The sequence below is a fragment of the Stegastes partitus genome, unplaced genomic scaffold, assembly GCF_000690725.1.
Source record: "Stegastes partitus isolate 25-593 unplaced genomic scaffold, Stegastes_partitus-1.0.2 Scaffold1048, whole genome shotgun sequence".
NCBI lineage: Eukaryota > Metazoa > Chordata > Actinopteri > Pomacentridae > Stegastes > Stegastes partitus.
In genome coordinates this window covers 50,009-62,904 of record NW_007578779.1, presented here as the reverse complement: position 1 = coordinate 62,904, position 12,896 = coordinate 50,009, and the positions used below count along the sequence as shown (strand labels likewise).

The 12,896-nt window shown below is 40.2% G+C and overlaps 1 protein-coding gene across 1 annotated transcript in view; it reads left to right on the top strand.

Moving 5' to 3' along the window:
- fstl5 (follistatin-like 5) overlaps positions 1-12,896 on the top strand; it is a 156,084-nt gene that overhangs the window by 96,339 nt on the left and 46,849 nt on the right. The window contains exon 7 of the mRNA XM_008295450.1: positions 2,400-2,520. Within this exon, the coding sequence (XP_008293672.1) occupies positions 2,400-2,520 (121 nt within the window). The remainder of the gene's footprint in view (positions 1-2,399; positions 2,521-12,896) is intronic.

Below are 12,896 nucleotides of genomic sequence, written 5' to 3'. Positions count from 1 at the left end.
TTCATCTAGTTAGGTGGTACTGATGAATACTCTAATGAAGGCTGAGTGCCAGAGCACGTTCTTTTCTGAAAAGCCGCTGTGCATCGCAAAGTGGTGAAACCTATTATTGTGAGAAAAAGCAGTTCTTTTAGTTCTAAGTAGTCCCTAAAGATTTACAACACATTCACTTGATCGAGCTGATGTGTTAAAATAACTGCTGTCATATAATTTCATATAGATTTGATTCTCCTCAAATTAGGAAATAGATTATAACGTGAGATAATCTTTTACATAAAACGGCAGCAGGATCAAACTAAAACTCCTCTTTGCTCAGATGCACATCATGTGTTTCCCTCGTTCTTACAGTAAAGTGTGGGAGGAAACTTAGAAAGGATGTAAATTAAATATTGTAGGTACTTTATACTATAGTTATAGTAAAAATATGCAGAAAAAACCCCCACTCGCAGTATTAATGCAGTAACAAACCATTTTTTAATGTGTTTATATTTCATCTCCCGTAGCAACTGATGTGTCAAATTAACATCAATCTGATATATGTGTGACATAAGAATCTATAAACAGGGATTAAATAATAGAAAGCTGACTAGCTTGGAAACAAACCGAAAAAGAAACTCGAGCAGAACGAGTTTCCTGCTGACAAGATGTATATAAGAGAAAGCTGACAGTGCAACGGTGAGCTCAGACAGTGAAGATGCACGTAAACAAACTCAGCGCTGCTCTGATTTTATTTTTAACATATTGTTTATGTAAATAATTGTACATCACAACGAGTGCTGCACTGCACAGTTTCCAGAAAACACTCACACTACTGTTGTAAAGCCCTCTTCAGGCTATTTTAACTATAAAACCTCTTCGATGGTTATTATTATTATTCCAAAAGAAATATATTAAATTTGTAAAAATCCCGTTTTCGTGGCACGCATTGTTGGTCACATAAAATTGCTGGAAAATAACTGCAGACAGTGAGACTGTTCTTACTGGACGTGGGAAACTCGTAAAGTCAGGAGGTCAGGATCGAGGATTCATGGTTGTCACAGGTGACGTCATCGACCTCGCATTAAACATACAACATAGCAAACCACAGGACTGGATTCTGTTCCACACAGTACTGTTGGTGGCCCCCGAACAGTTAGTCATCCCTTCATTTAGAGCTGGATGTGCTCATAAACAAACTCAGCACCGTGATTTGTTTCCCGTGTTGCAACAAGTGACGAAGTGCGTTTTTTCAGGACACCTTCAACGTGGACAGTTTAGGAGGGGAAACAAGAGGTGCTGCTTCCTCTCAGGATGTTTGCAGTCCAAACAGGCATTACGCTTAAGTTTACAATTAGGAGAGAAAAATTGAAGGGTTTCTTCACCAAATTTCATTTTTATTACTGTGAAAGCATGAAGCAGGAAAAGAAGTTGATTTTCATAGGAAACCAATAAGCTCTTTATTGAAGCAATTACCTCCTTTTTTTGAAAGCTGACATACTTTTTAAGAATATGATATTGCTCTAAGGATCTACATAATAGAAAAACTCATTACAATGTCCTGTGAAGATGACTTTTTATTGCAGTGTGGTTTTAACGAGGTGACAGACATCCACTCTTTAGCAGACGATTCATCACACCGGCACACCATCAACGGGCTTATTAGCTTTGGGGGCTTCTTTCTGTGCTACAGCTTGAACAGTTTATTCTTCTGTTTGCTCTTATTCCTTCTACAGCACCATTTTTTTTTTTGTGTGTGTGTTAATAACCACAACACAGCATGAACTAATCATGTTTCAGTTGGTTCTACACGGTCATGGGTAGCTTTCAGTTTCATTGCAGATTTTGTTTTGCTTTAAATAGGCCACATGAGAACTGCATTTGTGGGATGTGCATGCTAGCCAAAGGATAAATACTGACATTTTGCCTTGTTCGGGGAAAATGACACTTTAAATGAGCAGCAGGAGTTATTCTGATTGTGTCTGCAGCACTATATCTCCCTGTTTTTGTTTTGAAAGCAACTAACACTGTGTAATTTCTACACTCATCAACTGCAGCCTCAGTCCCATTCCATTAGATCACTTTCCTCTGATTGGAAAAATGACACGGACAAGAAGGCAATTTTTCTTAACTGTGACTTTGACAGTTATTTTTCTGCAGTTGTTTTCTGTGGCGCTAAATGGCTTAAACTTTTGACTTAGATTGATGGACATTTACTCCACACTGTGCATTTTCAGATGACATGTGATAGTTTTCATTTCCTCTTCTGTAAAAGATTCTCATCTGCACACTGCAGGCTTGTTGCATTTCCATTGACACCGTTCATTTCCAGCTCCAAAACGCCGTCAACCATACCTGCTGCTCCTAGATTGCAAATTGTCTCTCTAAGTGATTAAAGCTCCTTTTTTTTCCTGTATGTCTGATAGGATTTTGGGGATGATGGCTCATTGTACATCACCAAGGTGACCACCACTCACATGGGCAACTACACCTGTCATGCTGATGGATACGAGAAACTGTTCCAGACCCACACTCTTCAAGTGAACGGTAAACACTTCTCACACTTTTTATTTAAATCATTTTGTCATTGTCTGCTGAACAACATTAGCCACTCCTGTGGATGCTAAAAAAAAAAAAGCACTACAAATTGCTTTCTAACGTTAAAGTTGTATTTAGTGAGTGAACTGCTGACGTAGTTTAAGAATTCAGCTGCTGTTACGATGGACAGGTGGAAGATTTATCGTCTCACAGATTTAAAGACAGATTTGCACCTATTCTTAAGATTTAGTGTTTTGTTATGCTGTCAAAGTGACGATCTGCGATTTCTGTTATTACTGCTGTGATATGGTGTTTTTTAAAATGCCTGATAGAGGTAGAGCCAGTAATTGGTTTTTAAAATACACAATACAGAGCAGAGTTGTAGAAATTCATGTTTTGAAAATGTATTTCATTTAGCTTTGTTGTCAAAGTTGCAATGGCAATCTTAGTGGGTCGGACAAGTACGAGAGATCAGAGGCTGTAACAGATTAATGAGAATCATTGTTAGTGCATTATTATGTGTTATTTTACTCGATTAGCTGTCCAATCTTGCATCAATGAAAAACATCACAGGTGTGTCTCTCTCTGTCAAGATTGCGGTTATGTCTGAATGAAGCCATGAAGAACATTAACATGAAACTTATGTCCAAACGACAGAATATGATCACTTTAACAAACTGATGAAGCCAGAAATGTTACCGTGTCTGAAAAGGACTTCACCTTAAGTATTTATTCCTGGGATACAATGGTCTTTTCCAAAAGGATCCCTCTCCAGCAGCACTTCAGAAGCGAGTGGCTCTGTGAATGATTGTGGAGGGCACTCCTTATTAATGGAGACTCACTGCAAATAAATGGAGAAGCTGAGTTACACCATGCTGCTCTCAGGAAAAAGTTATGATGATACCTACTGCCAAAAAAAAAGCAGCCTGCCATTTTGTGCTTTGGTGTCTTTTTAGTAGCAGCTACAAATGTATAATATCTTTAAAAAGGTTTCATTGCTTTAACTGCATGATAACATGAGAGAGATACTAGCAGGTTTGTATCTTACTCCCTGGACTGCATATTTGAAAGTAGAGGTAAAGAAGTATTGTGAAAGTGTGGTCACACCAGCATCAGTCTCTGCCGAGGTGTCAAGGCGGGTGTAGTTCATGTGAAAACAATTATCACTCGAATATGCATCTAATGTTAGCTTTGTTGTGAGCTCATTGTTACCACACCTCTACTTTTCTGGTGTCACCTACACCATACTCATAGTGTTTTGGATGCTGAGATAGATTAAATGCTCTGAAGTAAACCCACGGTACGCTCGTCATTCAGCACCAAAAAGCAGTTAGCGTCTATTTTGTGCAGCAAATACCAGCTTAAGAATTCTGATGTTTCCCTCAGGAGCTGCTGCAGACCAAAAAGAGACCTAGAAGGAGATTGAATACTGGACTTTGATTCAGCAGGTGGTCAGAAACTTGACTCTAAATGAATGACATAGTTGCTTTGCAGCTGCCGGCGCAATATGTGTAAATTAGCAACTGCTTTGCCCAGTTAAAATGTCATGACGCGCCAGTGTTGTTGCTCATAACTTCTTTCTGCAGCCCCCAAGTGGCCACACAAATAAGTTATTTTTGTTTTTCATTTTCTCTCTTTCGCTTCAGTTAAAGGCCAACAGACTGATGATTTCAATAATTCATTTTCTGCTCCAGTGAGATTCTGTTTGTCTCTGGTCAACCTTTCCTCCACAAAATTATATCCCTATATAACTAAACTGCATTCTCAATTACAGTTCGGGGGGAATATATTCTCTGTCAGATTGCGTTTGTGTGTAATGTATCTCAGGCATGTCACAAATCATCACATATTTGCCATTTACTTTATCGCTTTACTGTTCCTCCTTTTCCAGTCAGTCATATATTAGATAGGGAGGGATCCTACTGACGAGTTGAGTAATTTTGGCGTTTAAACCATAGACTGTATAAAAGATGGACGTAGCAACTGGCTCTGAAAAATGAAACCAACCCGGAAGTGTCAAAAACCTGCGTCCGCTAGCTGCTGGCTCCAAAAAGCCCTGGCTCCCATAGACTTGAATTGGAAAAGAAGTGATCACAGATCATGAAATACTGCATTCCTCCAGCTCAGGGTTTTTTTTCTTATTCGTTTTCATAGTCAAATCCAGAGATCAGGTGGCCAATCTGAAAATAAATCAATACTGAATTTTTAAAAAAATCGTCAACATTTTGCGGGGCAAGGGGCGTGGCTGGCTTGATTGACAGTCGGCAGCGACCATACAGACGAAGCGAGCAGAAGGCGGTAAATGTGGGCGGGCACAGAGGGCCCGCCTCTTAATCCGTCTGACCAATCGCTGCTCCTATGGCTCCGCCCCCCTTCGACGATTTTTGCGTCACTGGCTCCAAATTTCCAAGATGTCAACCAGGAAGTAGCAAAACCCTGGCTTCATTTTCTCAGAGCAGAAACCAACGGGTGACGTCACGGGAGCTACGTCCATCTTTTATACAGTCAATGGTTTAAACTTAACCAGGCTTCTAACATGTAGTAATTGATGTTAAAGTGTTGACCAACACTAGTTTAGGTAGTTACCTAAACTTAACCACCCAACCATAGTACTGGTGCCTAAATCCAACCAAAGAGCAAATGAAAACCAGAAGTAAACAAATGAAACTGAAACTTAAGCCTGAGAATAATGGTCACATATGGGGAATGGTCCCTGGTCTCCTGTGTCATTTGTTTCAAAATCAAATTACTTTTCTTTCAAAACGTACACAAGCATGCAGTTCAGTTGAACACAAACAGAAATTTGTAGAGATAGGGTTGCTCTGGCAGACTTTAAAGTCTTTCCCATTTTGTTCGATATTTAATTATCACGCCCCTTTTCGATGCAGAGTGTTCCACTTTTGTTTGCATGATGGCCAGCGAGAGCCCAACCTAATTTAGCAACAATGCCAGCTAAACATTGACGTGTTTTGCATTGTACGCTTCGCTAATTGGTTGGGGATAGTCAATGAACAAACTGTGAAACAGAAACAGCATGGAGAGGGCAAAGGTGAAGGGGTCGAGCTTGTGCGAATGAGACTGTTTTCTTCCGCGCTGGTTCTAATGAGCTGAATGTAAATAAATCACAATATGTAGTCGGTGTAGAAAGCTCAAGATCTTCATTACATTTGACAGACAGTTGGTTCATTATCATTCTTCTAAACGATTACTCTGAGGTTAATTGCAGTGATATACAGGTCTTATTATAGCCAGTACAGTGTATATGGAAACAGGCTGAATCTCATGAGACCGATGACTTTTGGTTGTAATTAATACTGTAACTTCCACATGACCTTTTTTACGGAGGACTATGAGTTTCACATTCTCAGTCTGGGTGAAGTCTCCGAGGACCCGCTATCACCCGGCCGTGACGTCTGAGATTTTTTTAAAAACTCAATTAAGAAACAGCTGAAACAGGGTAATCCAGGGAAAGTGAATTCAGAATGCTGTCCATCACTCTGAAGCCACAAGAGAATGACGAGATATACATTCAGAGTTTTATTCTGAACAACTGATGGAATTTCGACTGGAAGTCGCATTTAGGGGAACTTTTTGATTTCCCTGTGAAGCAGGCGGAGAGCAGAGAGGTGTCTGCATGGTGAGTTATGTGCAGTTTGTGGAGGATCATTAGGGAGGTTTGGTTTTGATCCTCACTTTCCCCACTTACCCACACGAACTGACTCATCAAAATGTCCCTCTTGGATTTTGCACAAGCATTTTGTGTATTGGCCGCATGCTTTTATTGACAGCCTGCCTCCTTGTAATGTCCACCTCGTCTTAATGAAGACACTGCAATGCTATCTTCAGTGTACGGCATTATCCTCAAGATGTTCATTTTGTTGCGATTATTTCTTATTCTCATTCTATAGTGTCAGCTCTTTTTCTTTACTTCTTTTTTCTTTTTTTTTTTTGTTGTTGCAGTGACCCTACTTTACCCACAGGAATCAATGAAGTTGCATCTAATTTGTACCATGGCTGCAAAGTTTGTCCACTCCACCAGCCACTTGAGCAGAAAACAAATCGTTGTTTGGGATAAATTAATGAAAGTCTTGGTTGAGTCGTCTAATACACCAACCAATTCTGCTGCTGCAAAAATGCATTTAGTCGACCAACCTGGAAAGCTGCATTCACTTTGAAAACTTAATTAGAAATGTAAGCGTTTGTGATGGGCAAAGTGTAGCAAACCTAAAGTTGTCTTCTTGTGTCTGGCAGTGTTATCTTTCAAACGTTTGTTTTAGCTGTTTGCAGTTACTTGTGATACTTAGAGAGAAAGCAGTCTGCATGCACAGTGCTTTGTTACCATTGTTTCATTACTGCCCTTTCCCTGCATGCAAAAATGATCCGATTATAGCCTTCCCATCTTATCCTGCTGGCAGCTATATGCCCTGTGACCCTGTAAGTCGTATCGGTGGGGGTTAACTGTTCTTGGTAGGGTGTTCTAAGTGAGGCAGGTACAGTAAGACGGATTCAAAGAGCGAGTAGCTGAGTCTATACCCATGGGGCCTTGTTATGAGCCCTGAGGTTAGCTGTGGGAGACAGAGGTAGATGCCCAGGTGTGCTGATCCTTTGCTTCAAAACGGACCCTCGGGGTCTGGAATGTCATATTTCTTGTGGGAGAGGGCAAGAGCTAGAGGTGAAGCCATACCAGCAAGAACTTACTTCAAAACACTGCAGCAGCCCTGTAAGCAGAATCCTTGATTAGAACTGAATTGCCTTTTTTTTCCACACTTGCTGGATGTATGTGTGAACACTCACCAGCCCCTGGCGGAATGCTGCTGTGTTGTAGTTTTTACCGGAGAACCAGACGGTTTCCCATGTTACTGGGTTTTGTTGAGGTAAAGTGTCTGTGTTTTGCTGCGTGTAGGCGCTGGAGATCAGTTCACACAGAGTGTACAGACCTGTGGATTTGAAGTGTCTGCATGGGGTCGTAGGGAGGGTGCCACCTGTGGAAGGCATGGCGGTGTTGAAGGGACATGAGTAGCCACAATGAAACTGATAGAGAGTGTTGTGTGAAGTCTTTTGTGCTAAGCATGGGCTGACTCTAATGAACGAGATTAGGAATTAAGCAGTTTGTTTTAATGAGACTTTGCAGTTGTAGCCTGATCGGCATCGGTGTGTGCCAGACGCTTTGGGGAGGGCTCACATTTTGAAAAAAGGTACATAAAGGATGACGAATTAAAGGAAAACCCTGAAAGCTTCACCTTAAAAGTGAGACGATCTGGCGTTCTGAATGATCACCTTTATCTTATGATGAAACATTTCTCTCTTAATGAGAATACTTTCTTCCAGGGTGACAATGTCTCCGTTCATAGGACACGAGGGGTGACTGAACTGTTTGATCAGTATGAAAATGATGTGAATTATATGCTACTAAGTTGTCTGATCTCAGCCCAGCTTTATACATATGGGAGATTTTCTATAATTATCCAAACACCAAAAGAGGGAATATCTTTTGGAAGAATGGTGTTCCATCCTTCGAGCAGAAATCTAAAGACTTGGAAAATCAGTGTCAAGTTGCTCTGGCAGCACTTGGTGGTCCAGCATCTCACTAAGACACTCTACATTGCTTCTATCCTTTAATTTGTACCCAGTCTGTACATTCAGGATCAGCTCTGGAACTGGCAGTGTTCTGTGACAGTGATTGTTCTCCTTTTACATACATTTATTTTAAACTCCCTCTTTAGTCATAAACCACTAAAAATTCATCTTTACATCTCAAAGTTGCAAGAAGAAAACACCACAGTGTTGGCTGCTCATCGACATGTATCAAACAAAAAACACAACAAGGACAAGATAAAAAAAAAAAATTTGACTTTCACTAACGGGTTTTAAAAAAATAAATAAATAAATAGAATGTTCCAGTAAAAGTTGCTATACATAAAATAGCAAATCTGTGCATCTCACACTGATATCAGTCACTTTCTCTATGTTCTAATTATACTAAGAATCAGAGAAGTGTTGAAGATGTCATAGCTCTCGTTATATCTTTTCACATTAGACATGCCAAACATCTGTTCTATTCTGGTTTCTTTGTTTCTGCTCTCTTTTGTTTTGTGCAACAAATACCCCATGGACCAGATTTCCCTGATTTAAATTTTATTATTTAGATTCCCTGTAGTAAATAATAAATCAAATAGAAAACGCACATTAAATAAGGAAGCTGCCCAGGTCCCGTGCGCGCGCTAACACACAGACAACTTTACTATTTTCGAGGCAGAAATGAAAGAGCATACAAACACGACACAGCACAACTCCCCGAAGATCCATTACGCTCCTTAATTCCTGTCCCAGATCTTTTTTATAACACCTCGAGCAGTTTTACAGTTTTTCACTTTTGTTTTACCCTTGAAAAGTACTTTTTCCACGAGTTGTGTGATGTACGTGTAATTCAGCCTTTGGACAAAACTGTTGTCTGAGCTGGATTCCACCCACAGCTCCGCGGGAGGCATGACGCTCAGGTGGGAGAAAAATCACAACTGGGATGGCGAGCTTTCATCATGGCGTGTGCATATTTGTCACGGAGTGTGTTTGTGGACGTCAGTGTGTGTGGATAGTATCTAATTGGGTGTGTCAAGGTTTTTTTTCCTGGCTCAGAAGGGCCCTTTGGTGGGTGACTACGCACAAACGGCATGATCAGTTTGGGTACAGTAGAGGTAAAAAATCTGGGTAAGCTTATTCGACAGAAATCTACACATCTTCCTGTCATTTCTGGCCATCTGATAAACCTAAATGTCCTATATTCTAGAGTAAATGAGATCCCAATTAACAAAGCTAACTCATATGCATCTTTTATTAACTGGTGATTTTCCATTGATCCTGGCTACAACCAAAAATTCCTCTATGCAGGAAAAAAAACCCTGTGTGTGTTCGTGTTGTGAACAGATACGCGCAGGTATCATGTGTGTTACTTTGAGCTCGTGTTGTTCATAGCTCCTGGTCACTTGTCACAATCCAATGGTTATGGCCGGCCGGTGTGCTTTTTTAGCAACAACCGTGAATTCAATTTGATTGAAGAGTTGTAACAAGTCTGGCAGGCTTAGTTGGAAACCTCCCAGTCGTGTGATGGTGAAGTGGTGTCCTGCCATGGTATTTGTGTGATCCGCGCTCTCGTGTGTATGTGTGTGTGTGTGTGTGTGTGTGTCTGCACGCCTGCTCATCTTCCAGAGCATCATGGCCAACGGGAGCCTTGCTGAGTGATTGACGACTGGCTGGGGAGCTTTATGATGGAGCTGTCAGCCCTGCTGTGTCGCATTCTCCTGGCAGTGGCTCTCCTGACACTCTCAGAAACACATCAGAATGCAACTTCTCTCACATCTTGTCTGAATCGAGTTTTGAGTGGAAAAATCCCAGTGCCCAGCTTGCTGCTGTCGTTTTCAGGACTGTCTGGGCAGAGCGAACGTTGGTTTGCACGCAGGAATCAAGTGTACACATGCACGATAATGGACTGTATTTTCAAAAGGAAGAGTTCGCGTGTTTCCTGTTGAACTGTTTTGGAGATCTGATGAAAGACGTAGACCTTCACTGAGAGAGGAGATACAAACTTTCTTAATGTGTTTAGGCAATAAAGAAAGCTTTCAAATTCGCTGCTCCCTCTGCCTGGAACACTTTACAAAAAGACCTGAAACTTTAAGAGCTGGTTTCCTTCAATACTTTTAAAGTGGTTGTAAATGACTTGGAGGTAAAAACATCAGTCTGTAGATGTTTTGACAGATGATTATTTTGCTAGTTATGTTTCTGATCTCTGCTGATATGTTGATTTCTTATCTTCAAAATTTAATCACCATGTATTAGGAGTATGATGTCTGTATGGATGCTGTTGTGACCTTGTCTGTCTGTCAGTTGTGCTGTTGCCTGTCTTGGCCAGGACACTCTTGAAAAAGAGATTTTTAATCTCAATGAGCCTTTTCCTGGTTAAATAAAGGTTGAATTAACTAAAATTAAGATACAACCGATTATTTCAATAGATACATTAATGCATTCAATTTATCCCTGTTTTACAAGACAACATTTAAGGTAGTATGGTGACGCATCAGGAGGAAAAGTCAACTGGACATGACGAGACAGTAACTATTTGTGGTCTCCAAAATAAGTAGCAGCCTCCAACTATAAAATGAAAAAGCAAATATTTTTTGAGTTACTCCCAAGTAGGGATGTCCCAAGCCCTTTCCAAGGAAAATCTTTGTTTTATATCTATTGTCATGTGGAAAATGCTGCGGTAAAGGCTGTCACATAGACCCTTCGGATTTAGCAATGTTGTTCTATTTTTTCCCCCAGTTTAAATTAATATTGTAAGTTGGCCAGAAGTCAATAAGCCTCATAGAAGTCTTTTTGCCACCACGGAAGTGACCGCCGGATCACAATAGCATTTAACAGTAAGAGGTACTACCAGACACAGCCCGGTACTACAGATAATCTACAGTATATGTACAATGTGTGTGTCAGCAAAATCAAGTATTAGTAGATGCTACATATTAAATTAATCAGATTGGCTCTGGAGCAAACCCCCCCAAAATAATAATTAAATTAATAAACAATCCCTGATCCTTATCCTTCCTATTCCTAACAGTTAAGTAATAACAGTTTGTTTGCTCCTTCAGTGGTGCTGGCCTCATGTCAGACTCATATTTAAATCTATCAGGTTCCTGCTGGTGAAGATGTATCTGATGTAGTTACAGCAAACACAGCCGTTTCCCCAACAATCCACAATCAGCCATGAACACTGAACATTCAAAACAAACTAGATATTTGTCTTTTTCTTCAGTATTTATCATAATTACTTCTACTTTCATTACACACTGTCCACTGCTTTGAGCTCCAGGACAAGGTGGCTTCCACAAGAGAAGAGCTCTAACAGGGTGTTTTTTCTTCTTAAACAGCAACAAGTTGTGTCGCTTATAAGATGGAATATCAGCGCACATTAACACCCAATGCTGTCAACATCATGTAAACAACTTTAGTTCCTTGAAGCTTTTAAACTGCAGAAACAACACAGTCTAATAATAAACAATATTAAAAATGAACATTACATGTCCTAAACCTGTGTTAAATATTCCGCCATCTCTTGGCCTTATACAAATACAAAATAAATGTAGTGTCAAGTAGTGTATTCCGTTTTCCATCTCCTCCTCCTGATCTAGCAGCCAGGTGTGAGGGAGGTGTGAGTGGAGGTCAGCAACTCTACAGCTGCTCATTATCGCTCTATAATAACGAAGCTACAACAGTTTTTATCCAATCATAACTAAACTCTTGTAACTGAACCAAATCCACTAATTCTGTTTTTTTCCAAAATGTGTCACGATATAAAAGATGGTGATGCTGTGACTTCTTTATGCCTTTCATTTGGTCCTTTAACAGCTTCAAACATCCGACTGATATAATGAAAACTATTGATTTTCCGGCACACCCGCCTGCTTTTACTGCTACTTAAACCTGCTTGTGTCCCTTTTGTCTCCGCTCAGACATCACCTGGTTTCAGTTATCTTTTTTAAATTTATGTTTTTCAGTTTATTTAACAATCAGTGTAGAGATTTAAAAGAAAAGTCTCCTGGCCAGGGAATAAGTTGTGAACAAATGTGCTTTCAGTTCTAGCTGTGATGTATTGTACAGTACTTTCAATAATTACACTCATTTTTGTTTTTTAGTTTCACCCATTCATGTAGCTCACAAAATAAACACTTAATCTGCAGTTAATTGCTGTTAGTTTGCAAATATTGCTTATCCTAAACTAACAATAATTATCCCAATTCTCTCGATGATATCAAACAAGTTTGTTTTAAATACATACACCAAGTATGTAACTGCGTAATGCCGGTAAGCATTAAGCATTACTTCAATGCCATAACTCAACATTTTAATTTGCATTCATCCAAAGCCTTGCAGGCCTCTCTCTTTTTTCTAATTAAATGGATTTGCACTACTGGCTTTCCACGTTTTAATTCTTTGATTCTGCCTTAGAGGGAAGTTAAATAATTTATGGCACTTCATCGATCCCTATCAGTGACCAGTCTGAACTCAGTAACAGATGTCTACAGCGGCGCAAGACAGACTTTCTCTTCTGCATTCACGCTCACAGAGGGAACACAGCGACACGAGCTTTTTCTCAAATAATGGGCCTTTAGCTAAGGAGTGACCTTTATTGAGCTCTGTGGGGAGCCAGTGGGAACTGCAGCAACATTGATAGAACTTGGCTCCTCCTACACGACTTTCAGAGCTCCACCTCTCTTAGTCTCCCCCCAACGAGTAGCAGTTGGCGCCTGTAAGTGAGAGACAGCAGTGCACACAGTGGATGTTTGTCTGAAAAACCTTTAAGAACGCAATGCTGTGGTTACACTGCTTGTTGAATATCT